The 13,071-nt window shown below is 42.7% G+C and overlaps 1 protein-coding gene across 1 annotated transcript in view; it reads right to left on the bottom strand.

Moving 5' to 3' along the window:
* LOC311286237 (NACHT, LRR and PYD domains-containing protein 1 homolog) overlaps positions 1-13,071 on the bottom strand; it is a 76,987-nt gene that overhangs the window by 50,327 nt on the left and 13,589 nt on the right. The window contains exons 4-6 of the mRNA XM_084402355.1: positions 10,493-10,666; positions 10,229-10,402; positions 9,342-9,506 (exon numbers count right to left, since the gene is read on the bottom strand). Of these exons, the coding sequence (XP_084258481.1) occupies positions 9,342-9,506; positions 10,229-10,402; positions 10,493-10,666 (513 nt within the window). The remainder of the gene's footprint in view (positions 1-9,341; positions 9,507-10,228; positions 10,403-10,492; positions 10,667-13,071) is intronic.

The raw sequence follows: 13,071 nt of genomic DNA, 5'->3' as shown, positions 1-13,071 counted from the left end.
GTGCTGCTATCATCTCCCAGGTTTCTTTCTCTACCCTTTACTTGGTCTACTTCGTCCTCCTCCAGTTTGTCAGACAACGCCAGGACTCTCTTCTTTAGTGTCTTGTGGCGTGTTCTGAGATCTAATTCCTTCGGACCAGGAACCAGCTCCTTCCACTCTACCAGCATTTCTCCGAGTTCAATGACCTCTCTTTCAAGACCTCTATTTCTTAGCCTGCGGTACTTGATTGACTTCCGAGGGTTAACTTCCTCTTCCTCTGCCTGAGTAATGGCCGACTCAGCTGTTTTAGCCTGCTTAAAAAACGCCTCCTCTGCATAGCTGGTCCAAAAGGTTTCCTGGGTGACTCTCTTTACTTCGAGGAACCTGTTCTCACACTCCGCTGTCTTTACATCAATTTGGTTTGCAAATGCTATGACCTCTTCATCCGTTGATTCCCTCAGGGCTTCAGCATACTCATGTCCCGCATCTGTGACTTTAGAAAAGTCTGTCCTGAAAATCTTCCATTCCCTGAGGACTTCAGTCGGTTCCAAGAGTCCCGGTTTGGTGAGAGTATGAGCCCTTTTGGTGAATGAAGCCTGTGCTCTTGATCGCACACTTTTAAGCTTTTCCAAGTCTGCCATTGTTACTCCCTTTGTGTTGACTGGAGAGCTGTCACTGCCAATGTGTATACACGCTCTTTTATCCTTCATCAACGGGCAGTTTGATTGGTGACAAACTTGGGGTCAGTCACAGAAGTGAGAGGCCAGCTGATCCTGGGTTGATTGAGCTTCCTTAATGAAGCAGTCCGTGGCTTTTTTTGTGCTGCACTTAATCCAGTGCAGTGGGCCGCGGTTTATAACTGTTCGGTTCTTTAAAAATCTCCCCACCGAACGGGGCGCCAGGAGAAGACACGTTGTTGTAACTCGTTGTGGTTTTTTATTTACTCTTATTAATTTTTCACATACAGTTGATTAGTCCACAAATAGCAGGTTATAAACCTGTAGAAATAGAAAAGCTATGGTGTAAACAACAATATTTATAGCCACATACATAATATACCATAAATTCTGAATAATATACAAATATAAATTTCAATATAGTCAGTATTTATGGTATATTATGTATGTGGCTATAAATATTGTTGTTTACACCATAGCTTTTCTATTTCTACAGGTTTATAACCTGCTATTTGTGGACTAATCAACTGTATGTGAAAAATTAATAAGAGTAAATAAAAAACCACAACGAGTTACAACAACGTGTCTTCTCCTGGCGCCCCGTTCGGTGGGGAGATTTTTAAAGAACCGAACAGTGTCTGACCATCAAAGTCCCTGCGCCACCGCCTGCATCACCCGGATTTCATCATCATCATCATCATCTTCATCATTATTGACTATTAATAAAGAGTTTTTGTACTTGCATATTGTGTCCTCGTTTCTGACGTAACAGAACGATCTGACCAAGGATGGATACAGCAAGTACATCAGCGCCGACCATGGAGGATTGTTTGAGTAACAGTATGGCTCGTCTGGAAATTCAAGAGAAGAATTTAAACGATACTGGTCGCGCTGTTCAGGCGTTAGTGGCGCAGGTGTCCGAGCTCACCCGGCAGATCCAACAGCTACGAGCTCCCACTGCGCCGCCCACACCGGCCGTTCCTCCCACACCATCGGAGAGCCCATCCCAGTCGGAGCCACGCCTACCAGCCCCAGAGCCCTATTCAGGTGATCCAAAATTTTGCAGAGCTTTTCTAACCCGGTGTTCCATGCATTTTTCTCTCCAACCCAAGACTTTCCAGACCGAGGGATCCAAGGTCGCCTTTGTACTCACCCTCCTGACTGGGAAAGCGGCGTTATGGGGAACGGCGGTGTGGGAGAATTAAGATCCGTGCTGCGCCTCGTTCCAGGAGCTCTCCGTTGAGATGAAAAGAGTTTTTGACCGGGCGGTCGGGCGGAAGAGAAGCTGCAAGAATGCTGGCTGATTTACGTCAAGGAGAGAGATCAGTGTCAGACTTTTCGATCGAGTTCCGGACCCTAGCAGCGGAGAGCAAATGGAACGAGGAGGCGCAGTGGGACATGTTCCTGCATGGGCTGGCTGACCGCGTCCAGAGAGAGATCTATGCTTTGGACCTGCCTCAATCTCTTAATGAGCTCATCGCTTTAGCCCTCAGAGTTGATGCTCGACTATCCCGAGTTGGAGGTCACGCCACGAGTAGACGCCCTCTGGCAGGTGCCGAGGGTCCACGATTTGGAGGCAGGGATGCGGTCAGCCCCGTCGACGATCACAAGCCCATGCAGGTGGGTCGAGCTCGGCTTTCCCGGGAGGAGAGGGAAAGGCGGAGGTCCCAGGGCCTTTACCTATATTGTGGAGGAGCCGGACACTATGCTTACAACTGTCCGGTGAAAGGGCCAAGCCCGATAGTAAGTATGAGGCTACTATCGGGTGGGATCTCCGCCGAGAAGACCTCATCAACATCTACCCTCCTTCCGGTAAGACTGAGATGGTCAACACTAACTCACGACTGTCAAGCACTCTTGGACTCCGGGGCAGAAGGTAATTTCATGGATCACTCATTCGCACGTCAATTCAAGATTCCCCTCAAACATCAGATTGCTGTACACGCACTTAATGGACAAGAACTTCCCACCATCACTTTTGCCACAGAAGACATCACCCTCATCACATCAGGCAACCACACCGAGATCATCTCTTTCTATATCCTGGACACTCCCCTTGCACCCACTGTCCTTGGTCACCCTTGGCTCACCCGTCACAACCCTAAAGTGGACTGGCAGCTCAAGTCTGTGTCTTCGTGGAGTAATCAGTGTCATAAGTCTTGTCTATTGTCTGCCTGTCCATCTGTTTCTGCCCCTGTGTTGCAGGAGGAGGCAGTGGATCTGTCTAACGTGCCCGCGGAGTACCTGGACCTGAAGGAGGTGTTCAGTAAATCTCGGGCTGCTTCTCTCCCTCCGCACCGTCCCTATGACTGTGCCATAGACTTATTACCAGGTACAGCTCCGCCCAAGGGCAAGTTATATTCACTCTCGACACCAGAGAGGGAGGCTATGGAGAAAAATATTTCTGATTCTCTAGCAACGGGGTTCATCCGCCCTTCCTCTTCTCCAGCGGGGGCGGGGTTCTTTTTTGTGGGGAAGAAGGACGGATCTCTGCGACCTTGTATTGACTACCGGGGGTTGAACAACATCACGGTAAAGAATACTTATCCTTTGCCGTTGATGTCTTCAGCCTTCGAGAGGTTGCAGGGAGCGTCCATCTTCACAAAATTGGATTTACGTAATGCTTATCATTTGGTCCGCATCAGGGAGGGGGATGAGTGGAAGACCGCGTTTAACACCCCCAGGGGACACTTTGAATACTTGGTTATGCCTTTCGGGCTTTCCAACAGTCCAGCGGTCTTCCAGGCACTTGTCAATGACGTGCTGCGAGATATGATAGATCAGTTCATTTATGTCTACCTGGACGACATACAGATTTTTTCTTCTTCTCTCCAGGAATACGTGCAGCACGTCCGACGAGTGCTTCAGAGGTTGCTAGATAATGGGCTTTTTGTCAAGGCGGAGAAATGCGATTTTCATGCACAGTCTGTTCCATTCCAAGGGTACATCGTGTCGGCTGAGGGAATGCGCATGGATCCTGAGAAGATCAAGGCTGTGGTAGAGTGGCCAAGTCCAGAGTCTCGTAAGGCCCTACTGAGATTTCTGGGGTTCGCCAATTTCTACCGGCGTTTTATTCGCAACTTCAGCCAACTAGCCGCACCTCTGACCGCCTTGACCTCCCCCAGAACGACGTTCAGGTGGTCAGACGCAGCCGAGGCTGCGTTTGCCAAACTGAAGGGTTGCTTCGTTTCAGCCCCCATTCTGACAACCCCTGATCCATCACGTCAGTTCGTGGTGGAGGTCGATGCGTCAGAGGTGGGGGTAGGAGCAGTGTTATACCAGCGCTCTCTCTCAGACGACAAGATGCATCCTTGCACGTTTTTGTCTCATCGTCTATCTCCTGCCGAACGCAATTATGACATTGGGAACAGAGAGTTGTTGGCAGTCAAGTTAGCATTGGAAGAGTGGCGGCACTGGTTAGAAGGGTCGGGGGTACCTTTTATCGTTTGGACTGATCACAAGAACTTAGAATACATTCGGACTGCTAAAAGATTGAACTCCAGGCAGGCTCGGTGGGCACTTTTTTTCGGTCGTTTTGATTTTACACTCTCGTACCACCCGGGTTCTAAAAACATCAAACCCGATTCTTTATCGCGCATTTTTGATCGTTCCGAACGCCCGTCTACTCCCGAGTGCATTTTACCGGAGACTCTATTCATCTCCACACTCGTATGGGAGGTCGAATCGAAGGTCAAGAAGGCCTTAGAAGAGGTAACGCCCCCGGTCGGTTGCCCACCTAATCGTTTATTTGTGCCTGAGGGTCTGAGGTCCAGCGTCATTCAGTGGGGGCATTCTTCCAATGTGGCTTGTCATCCAGGAGTCAGTCGCACTAGATTTTTAGTCAAGCAACGATTCTGGTGGCCTCTCATGGCTCGTGACATTCACAATTTTGTTTTGGCTTGCTCAGTTTGTGCCACTGGTAAGACTTCCAATCGACCCCCAGATGGGTTACTCCAACCGCTGCAGGTCCCTTCGAGACCCTGGTCCCATATCGCTCTAGATTTTGTTACCGCCCTCCCACCCTCTCAGGGTCACACGGTAGTTTTGACCGTGGTGGACCGGTTCTCGAAGGCGGCCATTTCATTCCCTTGCCCAAATTACCCTCAGCCAAGGAGACAGCGGTGATTGTCGTTGACCACGTCTTTCGGTTACATGGCCTCCCGATAGACGTGGTTTCTGACAGGGGACCCCAGTTTGTATCCAAATTTTGGCGAGAATTTTGTAAGCTTCTGGGGGCGACTGTCAGTCTGTCCTCAGGGTTCCACCCCCAGAGCAATGGCCAAACTGAGAGAGCCAACCAGGATTTGGAAAGAACGTTACGATGTTTGGTTTCCAAGAATCCTTCCTCGTGGAGTCAACAACTTTCTATGGTGGAGTACGCCCACAACACGTTGCCAGTGTCATCTACGGGCCTATCTCCGTTTGAGTGTAGCGTAGGGTACCAGCCACCAATTTTTCCTAGTCTGGAATCCGAAGTCGCGGTCCCCTCCGCTTACGCCTTCGTCCAGAGGTGTCACCGCACATGGACTAGAGCCCGTGAGACTCTACTCCAGGTGGGGTTGCGCACCAAGGCCTAAGCCGATCGCCACCGGTCTAGGCCTCCCGTATACGTCGCTGGTCAAAAAGTGTGTATACACAAAAAAAAAAACACACTTAACTGGATCGATTGATGTACAACACAAGCATGTAAGATCAAAATCAACAGAGTAATCTGAATCTCTTTTGCACTGATAAGGAAAAAAACTAGCAGATCACGCCGGCGTGATTGCCGACCCCAGGGGGTTAAACATTGTATACATTTTTAAATATTGCTGATTACTTTCAAAGCACTAAATGGTTTAGCTCCGCAGTACTTGAGCAAGCTCTTAACGCATTATAGTCCTTCACGTCTATTGCGATCTCAAAATCCCGGCCAGTTGATAATACCTAGAATATCAAAATCGACTGCTGGCGGTAGATCCTTCTCCTATTTAGCACCTAAACTCTGGAACAGTCTTCCTAACATTGTCTGGGAAGCAGACACACTCTGTCAGTTTAAATCTAGACAAAAAACAACATCATCTCTTTAACCTATACATTCTTATTATACAATATTATTATATATTCTTTACATCAGTTAAATGATTATTAGGCTGCATAAATTAGGTCAGCCGGAACCGGGAACACTTCCTATAACACCCAATGTACTCATTACATCATGAAAAGAATGGCATCTATGCTAATGTTAGTCTTTCTGTTTATTCTGAGGTTTACTGTAATCAGCCGGATCCGGGCCGTATCCAGATCAGATGGAGGACCTGCGCCTAGACACGACCACAACGCTTCCCTGAAGTGTCAGCAGAGATTGTGCCAACTAGACTCTCCCCTGTGAAGACCTCATTGACACGACAGCCATTGGCTCCAATCCTCAACAAAACAGTCTCCATACTGGCATGATGACTGCGATCTTCAACCAGATGGAACAGGATAATATTCTGATTGTTCCAATCCAATCTGACTTCTGACCTATAATTCTGCCTGAATCATAATCATACACTGTTCGTTCGCTGGCCAGAGGAGAATTGCCCCCCCGACTGAGCCCAAGGTTTTTTTTCTCCATTCTGCCCTGTTGCCATTGGCTTTTGGCTTGCTTAGTTTGGGACATTTAATTTAACATTTAATTTAGTATTCAACAATAATATCGATCTGCCTGCATTGACTGAATATTAGAACATATTAGATATTAATGCATATTAGAACTCAACCGAGCTGGACCATGACATCACGGTTTTCTCCAGAGCGGAAATATACATAAATTAACTAAATTAATACCTTTTTTACAACAAAAATGAAACATCACTGAACTTACTTAAAGGGATAATTCACTGCTGGAAAGATGAATGTGTATTTAAATTGGGTCATTTATGTAGTAGAAATGTGAAAAGCCAGAAAATGTTTTTTTGGCTCATGTGGATGGAAGACATGAGGGAGGGCAGCACGGTCATTCGAAAATACTACCGGGTTCAATTCCGATTTTTGCTCATATGTGACACAGATCGGATGTTTTCTATGACAGTGTAAACAGGAAAAAAGTGATGCATTCGGATATTTTGAGATCGGTTTCAGGCCTCGTTCATTTGTGGAAATAAATCAGATATGTGCCAATAATGCAACTATCATGTAAACAGACAGATCCAATTTTTTGAGGCATTTGGCTACATATCCGCGGTTTAATGATGAGAGAAACCCCGACACGCATCTGCAAAGGGACGGATGGCCCGATGAAACATTGTATCGTCGTAGGAGAGGAATGTGGATTAACCTTGACAACATATCAAAGGTTGGCTTGCTCATCCTAAAATTTCAGACCCGCTGCTCCTCGTTAAAGTCCGCCACGATCTCATGAAAGTGTGTATCTATAGCACAAATTTTATTTCTTCTGCCATTTACGCCAAAAATAGTTTTTGAGTGCATATGATACGCAGTTTTCATGTGCATATGATATGTACTTTATGGCGTGTAATACACACTTACTCCACACCCCTAATCGTACCCAAGGGGTTTACAGTGCATATCTGCATGCAAAAACTATTTTTGGCGTATAAATGGCACAAGAAATAAAATTTGTGATATAGATACACACTTTCATGAGATCATGTTGTATGTTCCCACCAGTCCTGAGATCTCTCTCGCACACAATAACTGAAGCATATGTGCAGGCTGCAATGATGGCCCTTTTCTTCCTCCTCCGCCTCAAAATCATGGTGATAGTTGGCAAACTTTGCATAGGCTACTGTATTTTCTGGACTATAATTCGCTCCGGAGTATAAGTCGCATCAGTGAAAAAATGAATCATGAAGAGGAAAAATACATATATAAGTCGCACTGGACTATAAGGCACATTTATTTAGACATTTATTTCACAAAATCCAAGACCAAGAACAGACATTTAATCTGGAAAGGCAAGGTATTCAACTACACAATAGCGCACAGAACAACAGGCTGAAGAGGTGTCCGGTATGTTAACGTAACACATTAACTAGGGCTGTAACGATATGCGATATGAAACCGAAATTGCGACACACAGATCCACAAACTTGTGTTGCGGTGTGAGAAGGCAGAGAGAGACACCCCTTCCACTCCCAGAGTTATCCTACCCGTCCAGATCCAATGCTACCACATCTTTAAATTACTAATAGTATTATTTTAAGTTAACATTATAAAATATGTAGACCTACACCACAAAACTAGTTGAGGATAAATTCTTTAAAATTGGGCAATTCCAGCGTTGTTGACGTGACATTTGCAGTCAAAACTTGAAATATAAATTCTCAGAAAATGCATTTAATACCAATATATTGAAACGTCTGTTTATATATCCATATTCCCTTAATAAAGGGACATTAGAAAATATCTCTACATGTGTTTTATATTTAATATGAGGAAAATACACACGTGTTACGGACACAAAAAAATCTTTAACTTTTAGGTGGCAAAATATTTTTTAGTAATTCTGTGAAATACACTGTGCAAACCAAAAGTAATACTACCCACCGGATTAAGAAGGGTTGACTCTCTCCACAGAAAATAAAAAATAAAATAAAACATTTTTGTGTCCGCATTGAGGAAAAACCAGTGTTACGGACGGGACAGCTCTGAAAGCGGCACTAAAAGACTGCTTTGAAACGTTCACAGAGACCTCAAACAGAAAGCACAAAGCCTGTCTTTAAATTTAATTTCGTTTTGTTTTAATTGTATCTTAATTTTAATCTGTTTCATCAACCAATTGCCTGGATTTAATAAATAAGAAGTATATAGTATAGAATATAGTAGACAATAGATAATCCCGACACGGAGGCGCCGGCTCGTGAACTGGAGCTCATCTCATAAATGAACCGAAACTCAGCATATACATTGGCCTACTTGCCTCACAGACCTGAGACATATATAGAAAGCTTGAAATGTCTACTTTTAAACAGAACAATTCAAAACGAAAGAAAAAAGACTGCTCTGCTCTCTGCTTATGTAATCTGTATGAAATGTGTATTTCTCTCTGGCGCGTTCACTACTGCGAAGATCAGGAGTCAGTATCATCAACAGTATCAAAACACTTGTTTATTAATAAACAATTAAAATGTCTCCTTGCTATATTTGACATATTCATAATCATTACTTTTGCTGGTTCTTTGTGACAGCTTTTAGGAGCTTCATTGGCAGTGCCACCCTCACATGTTACATGAACGCGTCTCCACCGCATCAGCACCAAAAACATGGAGATTTTTTTCTTTTTGAGGGCATTTTGTTTGTGTTCAGTCTTTTGTTCAGTTTTTCAGTTGTTTTCAGTTAACAGTTTTTCAGGGGTATAAGCTACAGGAGCAGCATTTATACTCTCGCGGCTGTAGACGGTAATGTTTTCTCTTGGTTCATGTCAGTCAGTACGAATTCATTTTGATATACAAGTCGCACCTGACTATAAGTCACAGCCGGACTAGCCAAACTATTAAAAAAAGTGCGACTTGTAGTCCGGAAAATATGGTATATCGCAAAGCTAGCATCAAGCATATTTCACGTTTGTCCATCTGTGCAAGAACTCCCTTTAAGCATGCGCAACATTTCAGATAGTATGTCAAATGTAAACACATTAATCGGATATGGGGCAAGAAAGTGTAAACTGCAGTGTAAACAAGGCTTGCTTGTCCCACATACTTGAGTATCTGCAATGAGCAGTTTGGATCCATCCGTTTGCCAGAGAGCAGCTTGACTCCTGGGTGATTGTAGCTCAGGTCCAGCTCTCTCAGGTGTGATGGGTTTGAACTCAGAGCTGAAGACAAATAACCACAGCCTTCCTCTGTCACCATACAGCCAGACAACCTACAGACACACACAGTCAGATCATCTACAAAACCACACATGACTGGCAGACTTTAAATAATCTCTTATGTGTTCTTTTTTCAATTTCAGCGGACAAATATATACATTTATCAAGGCAGAAATGCTTCTTTACAATAAAACAAAAACATATACGTCAATACAGAGACAGCATTATAACCCATCATGTCTACCAACAGTCATGGAAATTAAATACTCAAGCTTATACAGATGTTTTGTGTTTTACACAAGAACAAGGGGAGCTATTACTTATAATTATTAAAAAAAAAAAAAAAAAAAAGTCAGTGCGAATTGGTTTTATATAATCAATATTTTTTTCCCATATTGAACAAATGTATTCTATCTGGCTTCTTAAGGAAAAGTAAATCTTTTCCATCACATACATATAGTGTAAAATGTCAATCCAATCATTAACTGTAAGTGGCTCTGGTTTTAGCCATTTCTTTGTAGTTACTTTTTTACTGGCTGCCAGAAGAATGATGTAAGCCAGATGTAAACATTTACAATTACAAGGAATCATCACCTCAAAGAAAGCTGCCAAATTTTATTCAATCCCTCGCTAAAACTTGGTTAATTTTTTACACTGCCCAGAAATATGATAATGGTTAGATTCCCTTTTCCCACATAATCTGCAACAGCTAGCACCTATCTCTTTGTATCTTTTCTGTGTTGGTGTGGTAAATCTCTTATATATTCTTAAATACCTCAGAATCTGCAGCTTACAGTGTGGGCTCTTCAGTCCTTCAGAAATAATCTTCACTCCTGAATCCTGCAGGGCATTGTTACTCAGGTCCAGCTCTCTCAGGTGTGATGGGTTTGAACTCAGAGCTGAAGACACATAACCACAGCCTTCCTCTGTCACCATACAGCCAGACAACCTACAGACACACACAGTCAGACCATCTACAAACACACATCAACATTATGACCGGCAGACTGTAAATAATCTTTCATATGTTCTTAAATACCTCAGAATCTGCAGCTTACAGTTTGGCCGCTTCAGTCCTTCAGAAATAATCTTCACTCCTGAATCCTGCAGGACATTGTTACTCAGGTCCAGCTCTCTCAGGTGTGAGGGGTTTGAACTCAGAGCTGAAGACACATAACCACAGCCTTCCTCTGTCACCATACAGCCAGACAACCTACAGACACACACAGTCAGACCATCTACAAACACACATCAACATTATGACCAGCAGACTGTAAATTATCTTTCATAGATAATCTTATCTCAGATTAGATTGGATCAATCAGAATAATATCCAGTTCCATCTGACTTCTGACCTATAATGCTGCCTGAATCATAATCATACACTGTTCGTTCGCTGGCCAGAGGAGAACTGGCCCCCCGACTGAGCCTGGTTTCTCCCAAGGTTGTTTTCTCCATTCGGCCCTGATGGAGTTTTGGTTTCTTGCCACTGTCGCCTTTTTTCACCTTTGTTGCCATTGGCTTTTGGCTTGCTTAATTGGGGACATTTAGTTTAACATTTAATTTAGTATTCAAATTACTAAATTCTTTTGACACTTAAGAGGTCTTTGTACCATCGAAACATCCGGCAAGTTTCACAGCTTAAAACGTCCTCAGAAAAAGAAAAAAAGAAAAGAAAAAAAATGTATTCAACCAAGCTCCAAAAATGGCTTGTTAGAATATTGTGGGTTTTGTGACGTCACATGGGCAAATACATTCGCATCAACAAAAAGTTTGAGTTTTTTCAGAGAGAGTTTGCAAAGAAACGTGTGCAAAGATAAAGCAGCAACTGTATAGGATCTGACAGCAGCTAGATCTCAAAGCAAAAGTATTTTGATTAAAAAAACCTAAGCAGTTTAATAATTCTTTGTCTATAAATGTTTTCAAAAACACAGGGTCAAGTCAAGTCAAGTCATCTTCATTTATACAGCGCTTTTAACAATGTATTGTTTCAAAGCAGCTTTACAGAGATAAAGGTATAATTTAAGGTAACAGAGATTGTATTGGCTTTATAGCGGTTCTTTAACCCTCTGAGGTCGGCAAACGCGCGGGCGCGTTTTGCTAGATTTTCTCCACATTGTAGCACTATAAACTTAAATTACTCCGTCATTTATGGTCATACAGAAAAAAGAAATATAAAAAAAGAATCTGTGATATTTCTACTTTTGTATGTGTCCACTTACAATCAAATCAAAACATTGTGCTTTTGTAAAATAAAGAAAATAAACAGGGTGTGCGTTCTGCCTCTCCGTCGCGGTGAACTTTTTTTTCTTGAGCACGTCTATAAACTGAAACAAAACTCAGCGAATACTTGTCACACATTTATGAGCCATACACCTTTATAAACATTTAAGTGTGTACTTTTAAATGATCGGGTTCAAAACGAAAACAAATATTTTCTGTTTAAGTAATTTGTATAAAACCAACAAGATGTCCAGCTTCTCAAACGCTTGCTCATTACAGTTAATTTGGCCACGCCCACTCGCGCAAAAGATATTCACATGCAAATCTCCACATGGAACGCGAAAGCGCTCGTTACCTCAACAACAAAACACCAAAACACTTCACTTCACTTTTCGTCGAGTTTGAAAGACGCGCCTGAGCTTACATTGGATTTAGGCTACCTCAGAAGAAGAAGAACGCGATTTGAAGACAAGAATGCGAAGAACGCGATTTTAAGGTACGAAATTCTTACATGTTTGTTATTGTTGCATAAATGTCACATTGCAGTTGAACTGTTGCTAGATATATGGGGAATATTATAATATTTAGACCCGTGTTTACTGTTAGGCCTACTGTGTTTGTGGATATCTGGTCAAACGTAGATATGTATATGGTAACCATAATGTTTTATATTTGAGCGCGATCGCGTTTGAATGTATCAGATTTTGCAGCGCGATCGCGTTTGAATGTATCATTTGAAAATTTGAAAAGCAAAACACACCAAACGGCTTCATGTTTTTACTATTATCTCATTTCATATCATAACGAATGGAAACATTTGAAGTAACATGATAATCAATATATTTTTCTCTAGCTTGGTTGTTACTGAAATATTTTGGAAGATTTATAGGCTGATATGGTTACTGTTATTATTATTTTACCCAGCACTGCGCATAGCCTATGCCTACAAGGCACAACAAACCTGGTGTTCATTATATTATATATTGTTGGAAACATTTGTGTGTGTGTGTGTGTATTTTGTGAATTTTAAAAAGCAATTTTAACCAGAAAAATCTAATATTTATTTCCAAAATCGTGCAGGCCGTTCTCTTGATATCAGTATGTTCACTTTTTTTTCAGGGCCCAGATGCCACTGAGTCCTGCCGACTTCAACATTCACACGAGTCTCTGGAACATGAACATGGTAAAGTGAAAATCAAACACCTTGGAAATGAAAGGTATACAATGTTTTTAGGAATGGCACAAAGGTCTCTGTCTTTCAATAAGTGCTTTTTTGCCATTTGTTGTGTCTATTTGGATTATGTTGTGTAAATAAATCCAAACAATCTAAAACCCATTCTTTTTTAAATCTCCTCATTTACAGTATTGTGCAAGGTTGCTCAGAATGATAGGGGC

Source organism: Rutilus rutilus (assembly GCF_951802725.1).
Source record: "Rutilus rutilus genome assembly, chromosome: 2".
In the NCBI taxonomy this organism is placed as follows: domain Eukaryota; kingdom Metazoa; phylum Chordata; class Actinopteri; order Cypriniformes; family Leuciscidae; genus Rutilus; species Rutilus rutilus.
Note: the sequence above shows the minus strand (reverse complement) of the source record. Positions and strands in the feature narration are given on the sequence as shown.